This window comes from Hypanus sabinus, chromosome 6, assembly GCF_030144855.1.
Source record: "Hypanus sabinus isolate sHypSab1 chromosome 6, sHypSab1.hap1, whole genome shotgun sequence".
NCBI lineage: Eukaryota > Metazoa > Chordata > Chondrichthyes > Myliobatiformes > Dasyatidae > Hypanus > Hypanus sabinus.
This window is the reverse complement of record NC_082711.1, coordinates 31,465,274-31,483,670: the sequence shown is the minus strand read 5'-3', so window position 1 is coordinate 31,483,670 and position 18,397 is coordinate 31,465,274. Positions and strand designations below refer to the sequence as shown.

Here is an 18,397-nt window from a genome sequence, read left to right as displayed (position 1 = left end):
TGGCTGATTCATTTATATCCAAAGATGAATGTCTGACTCAAGGCAGTCCTGTAAGCACTCCTCCACCTTCCCTGACCATACCTTCTTGGTCCTCACCACTGGTGCTGTGGTCTTTACTCTCTGCCTATTTACTGGGGGTAGAAATACAGTCAGGTGATCAGACTTTCCAAAGTACATACAGGGATGGGGCAGAGTAAGCATTCTTGATGGTGAAATAACAGTAATCAAATGCTTTGGCTCCTCTAGTTCCATAAGTGATATGTTGGTGTTAATTGTTCAGAGACTTCTTCAAGCTGTCCTGGTTGAACTTCCCCGCAATGATTGAGAAGGCACCAGGGAGTGCTGTCTTGTGACTGCTGATCATGGTACTCAGCTCCTCCAGTGCCTGCCTGACGTTGGCCTGATGTGGAATATGCACCGCTACCAGGACAAGGGCAGAAAACTCCCTTGGCAGATAAAGACACTTAACTGCTAGATATTTCAGGTTGGGTGAACAGAACTGAAACAGTGTTGTCACATCTGCGTATCACAATGATTTAATTGTGAAGCATATTCCTCTTTCTTTACCATTAAGTGACTCAACTAACCTACCATTGTGGAGAATGGTGAAGCCATGGGGCTGCAGCACTGCATTCAAATTGGCAGAGGTGAGCCATGTTTCTGTGAAGCAAAGTACATAGCAGTCCCTGCTGTTCCTTTCGTATTGCAATCTTGTTAAGTGTCATAGTCACAGAAAAGAACAGCACAGAAATAGGCCCTTTGGCCCATCTAGTCCATGCCAAAACCATTTAAACTGTCCACTCTCATCGACCTGTACTGGGACCACAGCCCTCCATCCATGTACCATCCATGTACCTATCCAAACTTTGCTTAAGCATGACCACTAGTCGTAGCCCCACCCAACATTTGTGGGAAACACCTGCTTGCATTTACATTCTGAGGTCTTCAGTTTTATTTTCCAGAGTCTATACATTCGCCCAGTAGAACAGTCCGGAGTGGGGAATCTATAGCCTGTCCATTTCAATCATACTTCTGTTTTCTTAAAAGGGAACTGCACCCGAGTCAGCCATCCAGGGACTGTTGATTTCCAGAATCAATCGATTTTTTTAAAATGTCTTAAAACAATGTTGCTTACTGAAGTACCTATGGCTGTGACTGTAGACTTCAGCTGTAGTAGTCTTAAGTGATAATATTTGATGATTCCCATCAAAGCTGCATGCAGAGTCACCACATCAGCACTATCTTAAGAATTGCTAACGACATATTAAACATCTCAGCTAGAGCCGCTGCAATTTGTTCACCAGCCTCCCACAACATCCAAGGGATTTATCCACCCTACCTGTCCCCCAGACAGCCAACGCCCCCTCCTATATAATCTAAATACAGTCCAGAATCTCACTGCTGTTTTCCCTCACATCGATAAACTCTGTGTCTACCTCCCGAGTAAACGCACACGCAAAAGAATCCATTTAAGATCTCCTTCATCTCTTTTTGCTCCAGGCATAGATGACCACTCCAATATTCAAGAGAACCAGTTTTGTCCCTTGCAATCCTTTTGTGCTTAATATACTTGTAGGGGTCATTGAGATCCCCCTTCACCTTGTCTACAAGAGCAACCTCTTGCTTTTTTGCCCCGATTTCCTTCTTAAGCGTTTTCTTGCATATCTTATACTACTCGAGAACCTCATTTGTTCCCTTCTGCCTGTACATGAGATGTACCTTCTTCTTCTTCTTCTTAAACAGGACCTCAATGATGAGAGGCATTGATCGAGTGGATAGTCAGAGGCTTTTTCCCAGGGCTGAAATGGTTGCTACAAGAGGACACAGGTTTAAGGTGCTGGGGAGCAGGTACAGAGGAGATGTCAGGGGTAAGTTTTTTACTTAGAGAGTGGTGAGTGCATGGAATGGGCTGCCAGCAACAGTGGTGGAGGTGGATATGACAGGGTCTTTTAAGAGGCCTTTAGATAGGTACATGGTGCAGAGTAAAATAGAGGGCTATGGGTAAGCCTAGTAATTTCTAAGGTAGGGACATGTTTGGCACAACTTTGTGGGCCGAAGGGCCTGAATTGTGCTGTAGGTTTTCTATGTTTCTATGTTTCAATCTCTCTCAAAAACCAAGGTTCCCTAAACCTGTTATTCTTGCCTTTTATTCTGACAGGAATATACAAACTCTGTACTCTCAAAATTTCACTTTTGAAGGCCTTCCACTTACCAAGCACACGTTTGCCTGAAAACAGCCTGTCCCAATCCACAGTTGCCAGGTCCTTTCTGATACCATCAAAATTAGCCTTTCTCCAACTTCATGTCCCATCACTGAACTGTTTCCACAACCTATAGGCTCACCTTCAAGGACTTTTCATCATACATTCGTGATATTAATTGCTTATTTTTTTCTTTTTATATTTGCACAATTTATTGTCTTTTGCACACTGGTTATCCACCATATTGGTGCAGTCTTCCATTGATTCTATTATGGTTATTGGATTTATTGAGTATGCCCACAAGAAAATGAATCTCAGGGCTGTACATGGTGACATGTATATAAATTTACTTTGAACTTAGAATTCCAACCCTAGGAGCAGACCTATACTTCTCCATAATTATATTGAAACCAGATTATGATCACCAGATGCAAGTGTTCCCCCACACAAACTGTTGTCACCTGCCCTGCCTCATTCCCTAATAAGAGATCTGGTATCACACTCTCACTCATTGGGACCTCTGTGTAACGTTTAAGGAAACTTTCCCAAGCACATTTAAGAAATTCTATCCCATCCAGCCCTTTTACATATAGGGGAGGGGGGAGGGGGAGGAGGAAAGAAAGGTTAGGAAAAAAGGAAGGAAAGAAAAAAGAAAGGAAAGTTAAATGGAAAAAAATACCTCCAACCTCCTTCTCTTGTCATCAAAGCCTCTATGTGACAAAGTCTGATCTTCCTACTTTCCTGAGTTCCAACTCACACCATAACCACTCTGCTTAAACCTAAAGCAACATACATAGTATGCTACAGGAACTCAACAGGTCAGGTAGCATCCATGGAAATGAATAAAATGTCAATGTTTCGGGCTGAGACCCTTCTTGCAATTAAATTTAATTACTTTTTATTGCCAAGAGCTTAATTATGCAAACTCCAATGCTTCATCGTGATGTGCAGAACGTCCTGACTGCCCTTGCACATTTCTTCTGAAATTTTTCTCTTGCCACGCTCACTCCAACATCTCCAAGTGACGTGTGGCATGCAGAGCACAAGTCTTTGTGAAGGTGCAAAAGAAATTCATCAAAATGATTCCAGAGAAAAGAAATATTAATTATATGGGAGGACTGGGAAAAGCTAGGGGTTTTCCTCTTGGAAAACGGGATGGTAAGATGGGATCTAATGGAGGTAATTAAAATTTAAAAAGATCAGTTGGAGAGAAACACTTTGCAGAAGAGTCAAGAACAAAAAAATGTGGAATGCATTGATTAGCAAAAAACAATCTAAATGCAAGATTTGGAGCTGGTATCTGGAATGTTGAGGAGCAGAAGCAGAAGGCAAACTTGATCATGCTGTTCAAAAAAGAACTGGATTAGAACCTTGAAAGAAAAAATATGGAAAATGTATCTCTAATACGAGAGTAGAATTGCTCTTACATAGAGACACCATGAACCTGATGAGCTATAGGTTTCTTTCCATGCTATAGTTTCTAGAATGCTGTAACTATCTTCATGCTGATAGAGAAAAAAAATTTATGAATGTGTTAAGAGATAACATAAACCATGGAAATATTTAACTTAATATCTCATGAAAACTAAAAACATTGAGAATACATTTGTAATCAATGCTCAGAAAGGGAATTACATATGTTAAATTCCCCAAAATGTCCTGTTAATGCTTTGTTACCTCATGAAAGCATGGTTTACTACAGATGAGAGAAGAACAGGGGAGCTGATGCTGCCTCTAAAACCATATTCTTAGCTAAGTCATGCTTTTTAAAGAGATAATTGGTAAATGCCTCCATGGGAACCACAGTCTTCTAAGGTTTGGAGGCTTGAGACCTTCAATGACCCAGAGAGCTCTGTCAGGTAGAGTCAAGGGCTTGTGCTTTGGTTCCTGGTAGGGTCACCCTGCCAAACAGGTCAAAGGGTAGAGGCCAGACTAAGAGGGGTCCACCGGTCCTCCAGGTCTGACTGGTCAAAAAAAATTTGTTACAGGCACAGCAATGAAAAATCCTTCTTTATCTGTGTGTGATAGTATGGACAGACAGAGATGGAGGACCTTCACTGCTGCCCTAAACACCAACGATGTAATGGGCAGTAAGTCAGTCATTGGTAAATGACATAAAATACACAGTCTTAAAAATTACTTACAAAACTTTCAGAAAGCGTAATCCATGTTTTGTCCGAAAGAGGTCCCTTTGAATTGCAAGCAACTTGTTGTTGCTTATATCACTTTGAAAGAAAAGATGTGCTTTAATATATAATGTTTCTATATCTTAAAATGACTTAAATTGATTTTAATATTTTAATTAAACTTACATCAGTTCAATTTCCGGAGTAGGCTGGAAGATATAATCTGCAATAAACCTAATAGAATTATAAGATAAAAACCTGTAATACAAACAGAGAAGAAAAGTAAAACATAAAACGTAGCCCTTTAGGTCAATGGATAAACAAAGAATACAACGGCCTGCAATTTCAGCCACTCAACTCCAAACATAGTGCCTTAAAGATGCATGTGAAAATGATACAACATTGCGCACACTTCTCAAAGTCTTTGCACTGGTCAGGAAACTGAACTGCAGGCTTCTTGATGGGGTTTTCATTTGCACGATCACACCTTCTTAGTATAAAACCCCCTCTAATAACATGCTGCTGTGCTCAAAATTGGTCTCAAGACAGAACAATAAAATTTGCTAAACTCATTTTCCTCAAAATCCTCTTTAAAGAGCCAATATTTGAACTTTTATTTATCATTAAAGAGATCTGTGACTTCCTGGAACCTTAAACGCAGGCTCACAAGTACAGGTGGCTTTACATGTGAGACAAGGTCACCATCACTCTCAGCTTCCTGTCATCAGGATCCTTTCATCTCACTGTTATCGATCTCTGCCTCAACTTACAATTTACTTCTAACTGCAACCTATCCTGTCTTTCAGACTACAGAAACAGGCAGAGGCACAGGCCACCACCCAGGCATGGGCGAAGTGACGACATTCATTTACTGTCTAGCATTACTCCTTATAGACACCTCTCAATCAACCACTTGCTGGGAATGTCTGGCTGTAGCCTCTGGGTCGGTGCAAGCAGACTCCCATTCCTATCATTACCATGAGCCCTCACTCAGGTTGACACAGGAGACCTTGTGGAACTACTTCAAAGATGAACATGTGAATTATGCACTCTCACCATTCATTATCCCTCAGCATCATCACAATAGATTAGTCATTCTCAACTGCAGTGTGTGGGAGGTGCCATTTGCAAAGTGGATAGTGTATTTTTGTATAACCCCAAGTCAAAAATCAAGTCATTAACTTTGCTAAGTACTAATCTTTTCAAAGGTGCAATAGAAACGCCAATCACTCATTTTAACTAGTTGTTAACAATATCACATAGCCAGATGATATAAAGGAATACCTTGAAATCCATTACAGATTAAGGCTGCTATGGAAATCATTGAAATGGCAGCTTCTTTAAATGCTCCAGAAACCCTGAACTATTTAAAAAGAACTTTTCTTTCAAAAATAAACACGATTTATATGATTTGTCAATCCTTGGAAACATACACTAAACAACCTGGAGGAAAGGTGACATATCATCCATAAGTAGGTGTTGAATTATTTGCTTTCACATGATAATAACTAATTTTTTTTTAAAAAAACCGAGCACTAACTGGAAAAAGTTTCCTTTTTCACGCTGTGATGTATCTTGACATTGGCAATTAATTTTATGTTCATTTTTGTCTTAAGAATGTTCTTTACAAATGCAGATGTGTGAACATAGCTTTTCAATCTAATTAACAACAAGCTGAGACATCTGTTAAACTTCCTTAAATGAACAAAAGTACCTTATTTTGTCAAAAATAACACCCTTGAAATGGTCAAAAATAGAACAAAACAAATATCAGGGCACAATGTATACACAAACTTCTGTGAAAATTTAGGCAGTCACAAATTATGCACGGCCTTGCTTGAATCTACTTTGTATCACACGTTGTACTGGCAAGAAGAAACAATTTGGTTTTTAAGCTTCAACACAGCTGTATCCATTCCAAGATACAAATCAGAGGTTGATGTTTGAATCATAGATAGAGGTCATTCTATAGTTGTTTTGGTAGACAGCAAAAACTACTTTGATTTTTTTTCTAGGGTTTGTGAACAGTTATTACCCTTCACCATCAGGCTCTTGAACAAAAGGGACAACACTTATTTCATTTCTGGTGTTCCCACAACCAATGGTCTCACTTTAAGGACTTCTTATCTTGTATTTTATGCTCTTTATTTATATATGTATTTACACAGTCTGTTGTTCATTGATCTTGTTTACAGATACTAGTCTATACACCCGCAGAAAAAGCTCAGTTGTATATGGAGACATGTACGTAGTCCAATAATACATTTTACTTCGAACTTTGAAGTTTGAATAGTAACTAATATGTTTAGAATTAACCCCCATCAGAAGATCTATTCTGGCATTCCCTGCTTCTGTAAGTATATGATGAAGACATTTTACTGAGAGATGTAATTTTGGTTTCCTCTGACTTCACAAGAGTACTCAAATGTAAATGTGCTGAGTGGTCTCTGAAGGAGGAAGTTATTTATTATAAACGTTTATTATTGTTTACTGTTTATTAAGGTTCAAAGTAAAATTTATCATCAGAGAACTTACATGTCACCACATACAACCCTGAGATTCTTTTTCCTGCGGGGATACTCAGCAAATTTATGGAATAGTAATTGTAAGCAGAATCAATGAAAGAGCAAGAGTACAGAAGACTTCAAACTGTGCAAATGCAACTATAAGTAAATAGCAATAAATAACAAGAGCATGAAATAACAAGATAAAGAGTCCTTAAAGCAAGATCATTGGTTGCGAGAATATCTCAATTGATGACCCTTTATTGTTCCAGAGCCTGATGGCTGAGTGGTAGTAACTGATCTTGAACCTGATGGTGCAGGTCCTGAAGCTCTTGTACCTTCTACCTGACGGCAGCAGTGAGAAAAGAGTATGGATTGGGTGGTGAGGATCATTGATGGTGGATGCTGCTTTTCTGCGGCAATATTTCATGTAGATGTGCTCAATGGTTGGGAGGATTTTACCTATAATGTACTGGGCCAAACCCACTACCTTTTGTAGGTTTTCTATTCAAAGGCACTGGTGTTCTCATATGAGGCCACAATGCAGCCAGTCAAATCAGTTTTCACCATACATCTACAGAAGTTTGTCAAGGTTTTTGATGACATGTTGACTATTTGCAGCCTTCTAAGGAAGTGGAGGTGCTGTTGTGCTTTCTTTGCAATTATATTTATATGTTGGGTCCAGGACAGATCCTCTGAGATAGTGACACCCAGGAATTTAAAGTTACTGACCTTCTCCACCTCTGATCCTCCAATGAGGACTGGCTCGTGAACCTCTAGTTTCCCTCTCCTGAAGTCTACAATTAGCACCTTGGTCTTGCTGGCATTGAGTGAGAGGGTGTTGTTATGACACCATTCAGCCAAATTTTCAATCTCCCTCCTGAGGGCTGATTTATCACCTTTGATACAGCCTACAACAGTGGTGTCATCAGCAAACTTGAATATAGCATTGGAGCTGTACTTAGCCACACAGTCATAGGTGTAAAGTCAGTATAGAAGGGGACTAACTACACATCCCTGCAGTGCTCCTGTGCTAATGGAGATGGTGGAGGAGATGTTTTTGTCAATCTGAACTGACTGGGGTCTGCAAAGGAGGAAATCCGGGAACCAATTGCACAGTTTACTGATTAATTTTGAGAGGATTATGGTATTATTTCTTTCCTTTATTAGAAAAAGAGGCTCTGAAGCAGGAAGCAGAGGGATCAGGTTCAAGGTTGCTTATCAGAATGGAGGCCAGTGACTTAGTGGTGTTCTGCGGGACTGGCTATAGAGAACCTTGTTATTTATTATTTAATGTACAAGCTTGATCAGTAAGTTTGTGGATAACACAAAATTAGTAAGTGTTGATACCAAAGAAGGATATTGAAGATTACAGAGGGATCTTGTAAACCTTAAAAGTAATAGATACAGCCCAGTACATCTCGGGTAAAGCCCTCCCCACCACTGAGCACATCTGCACAAAGTATCATTGCAGGAAAGCAGCACCCATCATCAGGGACCCCCTCAACTCAGGAACATACCCTCTTGCTGCTGCCATCAGGAAGGTGGTACAGAAGCCTTAGGACTTACACCACCAGGTTCAGGAACAGTTATTACCCCTCAACCATCAGACTCTTGAACCAATGGGGATAATTTCACTCAACTTCACTTGCCCCATCATTGCTCTCTTCAGTTAACTGATGAGGTAACCATAACCTTTGACCAAGGGAAGATGTCGTCAGGTGATGTCCAAACTTCAGAGTGTTTCAACCCTTAGCCACTACACTCTCCAGTTGGCAGGTCAGCAGCGGTGGCCAAGTCACTGCCCAGCTGTTCCTGACTTCCAGCTCAACTCCTCTCACCTGCTCCATATCCAGTAAGAGGCTCTTTCTGCTTCCTCCCCCATCCTGTGAGCTGCTTGGTTCTTGATCTTTCCATCAAGGCCCAGTGCAGACAACGACCATGCTGACCTTGCTGGGAACCCTCTGCAGTGGATCTCCACAAGGAATAGCCGCGTCTGTCCCTGCACTCCTGGACTAAGAACTGGTTCTTCAGGGCCTTCCCGTAGTGAGCCTCCTTGCATCCTTCCTCTCATGGTGCTGTGAGCTCCACCAGGATGATTTTCTTGTCTTCGGTGGACCACAGTATGATGTCTGGTTGAAGTATGGTTTACCCCATCACTGGAAACTGCAGGTTCCTCCCCACGTCAACCCTCGCCTCCCATGATTTAGCAGTTTGCAGCAGATTAGATTTAGGCCTCTTTGATAGGACTGGCATGGCCCTCTCCTTGATGAAAATAACTGCCCTGGTAGCCTCTCCTCTCTGCCAGTTGGTCTCCTTTTACACCTCTCCCATTCCAGTGTGTCAGCAAGGGACAGGAAGACCTTGCCTTTTTTGATCAACCTGCATCTGGACGTCCTGGCCTTGAAGGTCATCCTGGCCCAGGTAGCTACGTTGTCCAGGGTTTCCAATACCCATCTTGCTTGGACTTGGGTTACAATGGTTACTGTGATGTCATCCACGAACCCCCCGTATTGCAGGTTGTCGGATCATGGGCTCCAACACTGGGCCTTGGGTTATTTCTGCTGCTGCTGATACGAGGAGGTTCATACCTATGACAAACAAGATGGGGGAGATTGTACAGCCAGTTGGAATCCCTTTTTGGAGATCTTGCCACCTGGTTGTAAAACGGGCTAAAGTGAAGCATAGCTTGACTCCTCCTAGGTAGTCGGTGACCATGTCTCAAATTACTGATGGGATATGGTAGTGGCCTAGGCCAACGATGAGAGGATGTGGAATTGATCTATAGGCATTGGCTAGGTCTAACCAGATGACTGTCAAGTCACCTTTCTTCTGCCTGGCCTTGCAGATAAATTGGCTGATTAGTGAGGTGTGTTCAAAACACCCAGAAAATCCCAGGATGCTACTGACCTGGATAGATGTGTTGATATAGTAATTCTCCAGAAAGTAAGAGGTCAGCCTTCTCGCAAGCACCGAGAAGAATATCTTGCACTCCACACTAAGGAGGGAGATTGTCCTAAACTGCATGATTGTACAGGAATCTTCTTCCCTGGGATCAAAACATCCTTCAGCAATTTTCTAGCGTGGTAGAATACAGGCTTTGGTCCAAATCTTTCTCATTATCTTCCACAATCTCCAGAGGAGTTTTGAGTATTTCTTATATACCTTGTATGTGCCCATAACCTATCATCTCACTTTCAAGGACTCTTCATCTCATGTTCTCGATATTTATTGCTTATTTATTTATTATTATTATTTATTTCTCTTTTGTATTTGTACAGTTTTTGTCTGGTTGAATCCCCAAATTGGTGTAGTGTTTCATTAATTCTATTATGGATTTTTTGAGTATGCTTGCAATAAAATGAGTCTCAGGAATGTATATGGTGGCATATATGTACTTTGATAATAAATTTACTTTAAACTTTGTATAAAGGCACAGTGAACAAAACCAAAAAACGCTGTAGCTGACTGTAGACTCAACCAGTTCCATCATGGAAAATAGTCTCTCCAACATCAAGGAGATCTTCAAAAGGTAATGCCTTAAAAAGGCTGCATCCACCATTCGGGATATTCACTCTTCTTGTTACTACCATCAGGCAGGAGGAGTCTGAAGGCACATACTCAATGTCTTAGGAACAGCTTCTTTCCATCAGCAATCAAGTTTCTGTATGGTCTATGAAACCATGAATACAAATTCATTATTTTGCTCTTTTTGCATTATTTAATTCTTATTTTTTATATATGCTTCTTGTAACTTCTGGTGATTTTTTACTACACTGTACTGCTACCGCATAACAACACATTTCACAGCATATGTCAGTGATGATAAATATGGTTCTCATCAACATGCTGAAAGACCACCACTGAAACTCAAGTGTCCCAGCCACATATGTACACATACATGCAAGAACAGTCAGAGGTTAGATAACCTACCTCCAGATACCAAAGCTTTTCCATTATTCACAAGGTGCAGGTCAGGATTGTGACATTATATTCTCCACTTCTTTTGAGGCATACAGCACAGTAACAGGCCCTCCTGTCCCAATGGGAAGATGCTGTCCAATTATACCCATGTGACCAATTAATCTACTAAAATCTTTGGAATGTGGGAGGAAACTGGAGCATCATGGAAAGAATACATAAACTCCAGTAGAATTGAACCCGGGACTGATGCTGTAATAGTGCCATGCTAACCGCTATGCTACCCTACCACTCAAATTGTCTAGGAAAGCAACATCAACAACTTCAATGAAGCTTGACACCATCCAGGATGAGACAACCATACACCACCCTAAACATTTATTCTCTTTACCACCATGGAACAGTAGCTGCAATACATACCATCCACAAAATGCACTGCAGTTACTCAGCTTAGGCTACTAAGCAAATGCTCTGAAATCTATGACCTGCATCAGGCAATGGGAATGGTTTCCCCTCCAAATTGATTTGGAAATAGATCCCTTTCACTCACAGTTGATGGATCTGAATCCCAGAACCCTCTACCCGACAACTCTTGGAGTGCCTTCACCAGAATGACTACAACAACTATTAGGATGGACAATGAATGCTGGTCTTCCAAGTGATTCTTAGATCATAAAACAAAAATGTAAGTGTTTCCTCTGAAGAACGAGCTCAACTCAAAACATCAACTGCTTATTCTTTTCCATAGATGCTGTCTGACCTGCTAAGTTCCTCCAGCATTTTGTGGGTGTTGCTTTGGATTTCTAGCATCTGCAGAATCCCGTGTTTATGTTTTCACTGCAGTGAAGACATTGAATTTCATTTGTGGCCTATTCTTGACATGTGCTTCTTTGGATCACATTGAAGTACACAGACAAAAGATGTGAACACCCTAGTTCATGTCAGAAGTGGGTACTTGTGTGATATACTGTACATGTGTAGGTGGACAATGGGCAGTATGAGTCAACTCTTCAAAAGCAAAGCTCAAATTAATTTCAGAAACAAATTCAGCCACTTTAGAAGGCTATAAAGTACTGACCTAAATACACAAACACTGAGAACATAGGAGGTAACAGTGAAGAAACAGGATTTTCAACCCATCAATCTAGCAGATCAATCTAGATAACCTCATCTACCTGCAGAAGGTCTGTATCCCTCTATCCCCTGCCTGCTCATGTCTCCATTTAAATGCCTTTTAAAAGGTCCTGTTATATCTGCCCCTACTATCTCCCCTACAGTGCTTTTCAAGCACCAAATTTTAAGAGTGAGATATCATTGCTGATTTAGAGGTTCACAAGAATCAGGGTGGCCCAGTAATTGTAGTAGTAATGTAACTATACTTCAGAGAGACAGAGGTATGCAATAAAATTATTCCATAGAACCATAGAACACTACAGCACAAACAGGCCATTCAGCCCTTCTAGTCTGTGCCATAACTTTATTCCGCTAGTCCCATTGACCTGCACCCAGTCCATAACCCTCCAGACCTCTCCCATCCATGTATCTATCCAATTTATTCTTAAAACTTAAGAGTGAGCCTGCATTTACCACGTCAGATGGCAGCTCGTTCCACATTCTCTCTGACTGAAGAAGATCCCCCTAATGTTCCTCCTAAAGCCATGTCCTCTCGTACATGTCTCTCCCAATCTAAGTGGAAAGAGCCGACTCACATTTACTGTCTATACCCCTCAATTTTGTAAACCTCTATCAAATCCCCCCCCCCCATTCTTCTACGCTCCATGGAATAAAGTCCTAACCCGTTCAATCTTTCCCTGTAACTCAACTCCTGAAGACCCAGCAACATCCTAGTAAATCTTCTCTGCACTCTTTCAATCTTACTGATATCCTTCCTATAGTTAGGTGACCAGAACTGCACACAATACTCCAAATTTGGCCTCACAATATCTTATACCAAGCACAAAAAAGTTGGAAAAGATTTGGCAGTAATCTTTCAGTCTCATTAAGAATGATCTGTCTCATGAAAGGTTAGAATTGCATTAAGATTTCAGACTTAACTTTCTAATTAGTCAAGGCGCTTTACTACTGTACATTCCTGCCACATGTGGTCTTCTTGGACAATAGCAGTAAGACAAAATAAATTATTGTGAAGTGCATGGATATTCCACAACCAAATGACAGCAGAGCCCAGCATATAGAAAACAAGTCAAGCTTGAAGTACTTGCTACAATTTCTTACAGCCATGCTGAATGGATCTTAACCTCTTCCTCATGTTCTTACTGAAGCTAGCCTTCAGCTAATTCAAATGACTCCTCATGATAGAAATGGCTGAGTGCACAGGATATAACATGGACCATGACGATATCTGAATTGTCAAGCTGCAGTCCAGAATTAGCTGTGCCTACAGCCCAGACAGGCCAGCATAGCCATGGTACAGGCACTTACACCAGAAAGTACAGTAATCAGTGACCATAAAATTGTGTCCTGACAAAGGGTCTCGGCCCAAAACGTCGACTGTACTTCTTCCTATAGTTGCTGCCAGGCCTGCTGCCTTCCACCAGCATTTTGTGTGTGTTACCATAAAATCAAGAATGGTATTTCGGCTGATTGCTACACAGGGGATAATCTGATTTGCAGCCTTTCATAAATGCAGCAAATTGCGCATGAAATTCAGATGTATTTTGGCAAGACACACTTGGGCCACCATCGATTTTCTTCCCTGGCACCTGCTATCTGCATTTGGCCCTAAACTTTCAAAGCAGAGTAAATATTTCCCCTGTGAGGGCCTCATGTTGGACACTACTCCATGGGTAAACTTTATGGTATCTATTTTCTATGTTCAGACCACTGCGGTGTAGACTTTGCATTTCATATGTGAGCAGTTCAATCCCGTGCAGTAAGCTTTACCTCTGATTTACATATGGCTCACACTTGTACTGGCTTTCATCTGCTGAAAGCTTTTTCTAAATGACTACAGGCTTCCACTGCTATCCGAAGGTACAGCGTTCCTATGAAACTGTTGGTAAGCCAAAATGGCGTAAAGCGAAGATGTGATTACCATTAATTTATATGGGAAAATTTTTGAGCGCTCCCTGACCCAAAAACTAACCTACCAAATCAAACCAAATAACATATAAAACCTAAAATAACATGAACATATATATAGTAAAAGCAGGAATGATATGATAAATATACAGCCTATATAAAGTAGAAATATTGAATGTACGGTGTAGTTTCACGTATCAAAATCGGGAAGACAGCGAGCCAAAATTGATTTGGAGGAAAAAAAATCGGCACGTACACACATGTGCACGTACATGCTTACGCACATAGATGCATGCGCACACAACTGCCCACACAAAGCTTCATGGTCATGGTAGTCTTTCTCAGGGGTAAACACACATATAAAATGGACATCTTTTTTTCGTAAAAGTGAAAATCCTCTTTGGTTAGCGAAAACAGGTACTAATGTAGGTCTTTTGTAACAGTGAGCTGTCGTAAAAAGAACGTTTGAAAAATGGGGGCCACCTAGTACTTGGTTTGCCTTCAATCACCTCCTCCTCTTTTTATTACAGACGGGAATCACAGCACATGATTGGTTTTACTATGTGCAGTTTGTTCTACAAAAGTCAGTGAAGCTAAGCCCAATTAGAACATGGAAAATACAACATACAGTACAAGACAGGCCCTTCTACACATGATGTTGGTCTAAACAAGTTAAATTAGTAACTAAATACTAACACAATGCCCGTATCTCTCTATTCTCTGAATATTCATGTGCCTCTTAAATGCCCCTGTCCTAATTGTCTCCACTATTACCACAAAAAGTTTTGCTGCACGTATCCATTCAAATTAGCCCTCTCATCTTAAATGCATGCCCTCTAATACCAGGTATTTTCCTCCTGGGAAAAAGATGTCAGCTGTCTACTCCATCTATGTCTCTCATGATCTTATAAAATTCTATCATGCCTTACTCAGCCTCTGCCTCTCCAGAAAAAAAACCCAAGTTTATCAAAGCTCTCCTTATAGCACATGTTTTCTAATCCAGGCAGCATCCTGGTGAATCTCTTCTGTACCTTTCCCAAAGTCTCAACATTCTTCCTTTAATGGGGCAACCAATGTTGAATGCAATATTCCAGATCTAGCCTAATTGGAATTTTATAGAAATGCAACATAACATCTCAACTCTTGAACTCACTGCCCTGACTAATAAAGGCAAGCCAACCATATGCCTTCTTTATCACCTTGTGCCGCTGCTTTCAGGAAGCCATGAACTTCAACCTCAAGATGCCTCTGTACATCAACACTGTCTAAAGGTATTGCCATTAACAGTTTACTATTCCTTTAATCTCCCAAAGGGCAACACCACACATTTGGCTGGATTAAACTCCACCTACCACTGATCTACATCCAGCTGTATCCATTGCAATCTTCTACATTATTCTCAACACCACCACCCTTTGCATCATCTGCAAAATTAATAAGCCTCCATCCACATTTTCATCCAGGCCATTTATCACAAACGACCGAGATTGCAGTAATAATTCCTGTGGAACCCCCACCAGTGGCTTTGGACCTCCTGGCAGAATAAATCATTACCCTCTGTCTTCTATGGGCAAACCAATTCTGAATCCCAATGGCCAGGTCACCATGTATCCCATGCATCTTAATTAGTTCAATTAGTTCTCTGTCATCAATTTAAATTTTTTTATTGTTATAGAAAAACAGGATATGAGAGAAGGGTTCCAAACTTGTCCAATTTTGCAAAGAAGCTGTGGACAGGTCTGATCAACCTCTATAAACGAGGCCACACTGGGTGAGTTGAGTCCAGAATCAGAGTAATAAAACTAATTACATGGGAGATGAAGTTGTCATTAGTTAGGAGTTAAAAGCTACAGCTGTGCGTGGCACTCCGTTGTAATATATGCTAAACTGGGTGGGGGGGAGTAGAGGAGGCTGCTTACAACAGGGTTGGGTAGGAATTGAAGAGAATAGATTATGAGCAGTTGTTATCGGCAAGTCCACATCTGACATATGGTCATCAGGTCAAAATTCAGACAGAATATGTTCCTACGAGGAAGACCAGAATGGAAAGTTCTCATCACTCTGGGTGATGAGAGATGTGGTCAGAAAGAGGTGTAGTCACGCGCAATGCGCAACTAAAGAAACACAGGGAGGCAGAGAGAGCTGAACTCAGAATGCCTTTACTGATTCAAAATTGCGCGCTTAAATCTCCCCTCCCATGGGCCCCTGTGACCCGCGGGGCGGACGTGACGTCAGACTGTCCCCGGAAGGTCGGCCCCGAGCGGGTAGTTCCAAACGCGCTACCACGTGTCTGCCCGTGGCTCCCGATGGCGTTTCGAGTCCCGTGTGTGTGAGCCGCCAGACCACCCCCCTCCCAGAACCGTCCATCGGGGGAGTGGAGCCCCCAGTCTGTGTGGCTTGCCTGGGTGTCCAGCCTCGCCGGTGCGGTGTGGGTACCCTCACTGGTTGCTCAATGTCCAAGTGTGCCGGTTTGAGGCGGTCCACTGTAAAAGTCTCTTCCCGGCCACCCACCTCCATGACAAGTGGTTCAGTTGTGCCGGATCACCTTGAAGGGTCCCTCGTACGGACGCTGTAGAGGTGACCTGTGCATGCCCCTACAAATAAAAACATACTCACAGTCTCAAAGGTCTTTAGGGGTGAAGGATGGTGTGGGACCATGCCTGGAGGTCGGGACCGGTGCCAGGGTCCCTACCTTGTCCCGCAGCCTCGTTAGCACCGCTGCTAGTGTTTCTTCCGAACCTCGGGCCTCTGGTACGAACTCGCCTAGGACCATCAGGGTGGCGCCGTAGACCATTTCTGCCAAGGTGGCGTCCAGGTCCTCCTTGAGGGCTGTGCGGATGCCCAGTAGGACCCAGGGAAGCTCATCTGTCCAGTTGGGGACCCTGAGGCGCACCATCAGGGCCGACTTGAGATGCCGGTGGAATCGCTCTGCCAAACCGTTGGACTGAGGATGGTACGCTGTGGTGTGATGCAGCTGGGTGCCCAGGAGCTGCGCCAGTGCTGTCGCTGTCCACAAACCAGACATGAACTGTGCCCCTCTGCCGGAGGTGACGTCCGTTGGGAGGCCGAACCTGGCGATCCAGTTTGCAATGAGCGTCCTGGCACAGGACTCAGTGGACGTGTCTGCGAGCGGTACGGCTTCCGGCCATCTTGTGAACCTGTCTACCATGGTAAAGATATACCTGTTGCCCCGGGAGACTGGCAGGGGGCCGATAATGTCCACGTGGATGTGTTGGAACCTCCTGTGCGTCAGCTGGAACTGCTGGAGGGGAGCCTTCACAGGTCGCTGGACTTTGGCGGTCTGGCAGTGTACGCAGGTCCTGGCCCAGTGTCCAACCTGTTTGTGCAAACCCTGCCAGACAAATCTGTCTGCTACCAGCTTGATGGACACCCGGATGGATGGGTGGGCCAGGTAGTGTCAAACACCCGGCCCCTCAATGCTGCTGGTACCACGGGTCAGGGTTTGCCGGTAGACACGTCACACAGGAGTCAATCCGCTGCCGGGCCGATGGAGACATCCTCCAAATGGAGCCCCGAAACGGCGGTGCGGTAAGCTGGGATCTCAGTGTCTGACCGTTGTGCTTCCGCCAGTGCTGCGTAGTCTGTTCCTGAGGATGATATGCCTACTGAGTGGAGGCAGGGGTGAGACAGTGTGTCGGTGTCTGACCGTTGTGCTTCCGCCAGTGCTGCGTAGTCTGTTCCTGAGGATGATATGCCTACTGAGTGAAGGGAGGGGTGAGACAGTGTATCGGCGACAACGTTGTTCTTCCCTGCGATGTGGCGGACATCCATGATGAATTCTGAAATAGAGGACAGGTGCCTCTGCTGCCAAGCCGACCATGGGTTCGATACCTTGGCCAGTGCGAAGGTGAGGGGTTTGTGGTCTGTATACATGGTGAACTCCCTGCCCTCGAGGAAGTACCGGAAATGCCGGACAGCCAGGTAGAGCTCTAGCAACTCTCTGTCGAAGGCACTGTACTTCACCTCTGGCGGCCGTAGGTGCCGGCTGAAGAAAGCGAGTGGTTGCCACTGGTCCTCGATGAGCTGCTCCAGGACTCCGCCAACTGCCGTGTTGGAAGCGTCAACTGTGACTGCCGTGGGTACATCGACTCTTGGGTGCACCAGGAGGGCCGGCTTTGCCAGCACCTCCTTGGTCTGCTCGAACGCCTCCGTGGACTCCACGTCCCATGCCACTTCTTTGGCCTTGCCGGCCATCAGGCTGAACAAGGATCTCATGATGCGGGCCACCGCCGGCATGAGCCGATGATAAAAGTTGACCATCCCTACAAACTCCTGCAGGCCCTTGACCGTGCTGGGCTTGGGGAACTGGCGGATGGCCTGGACCTTGTCCGGTAGGGGAACTGCACCATGTCGGTTGACTCTGTGGCCCAAGACGTCGATCTCCATCAGCCCAAACTGGCACTTCGCCAGATTGATTGCCAGTCTGTGGTCACTCAGGCATTGGCAGAGCTGGCGCAAATGTGCCACACGCTCTTGGTGCAAACTGCTGGCCACCAGGATAGCATTCAAGTAAATGAAAACAAAATCTTAGCCACGTCCCACTGAGTCCATGAGCCTTTGGAAAGTTTGGGCTGCATTCTTG

At 43.4% G+C, this 18,397-nt stretch overlaps 1 protein-coding gene across 1 annotated transcript in view; it reads right to left on the bottom strand.

The window, feature by feature from the left end:
- The window catches only part of LOC132395125 (leucine-rich repeat-containing protein 70-like), an 85,286-nt gene that overhangs the window by 44,143 nt on the left and 22,746 nt on the right, over positions 1-18,397 (bottom strand). Inside the window, exons 4-5 of the mRNA XM_059971428.1 lie at positions 4,514-4,585; positions 4,346-4,426 (exon numbers count right to left, since the gene is read on the bottom strand). Of these exons, the coding sequence (XP_059827411.1) occupies positions 4,346-4,426; positions 4,514-4,585 (153 nt within the window). The remainder of the gene's footprint in view (positions 1-4,345; positions 4,427-4,513; positions 4,586-18,397) is intronic.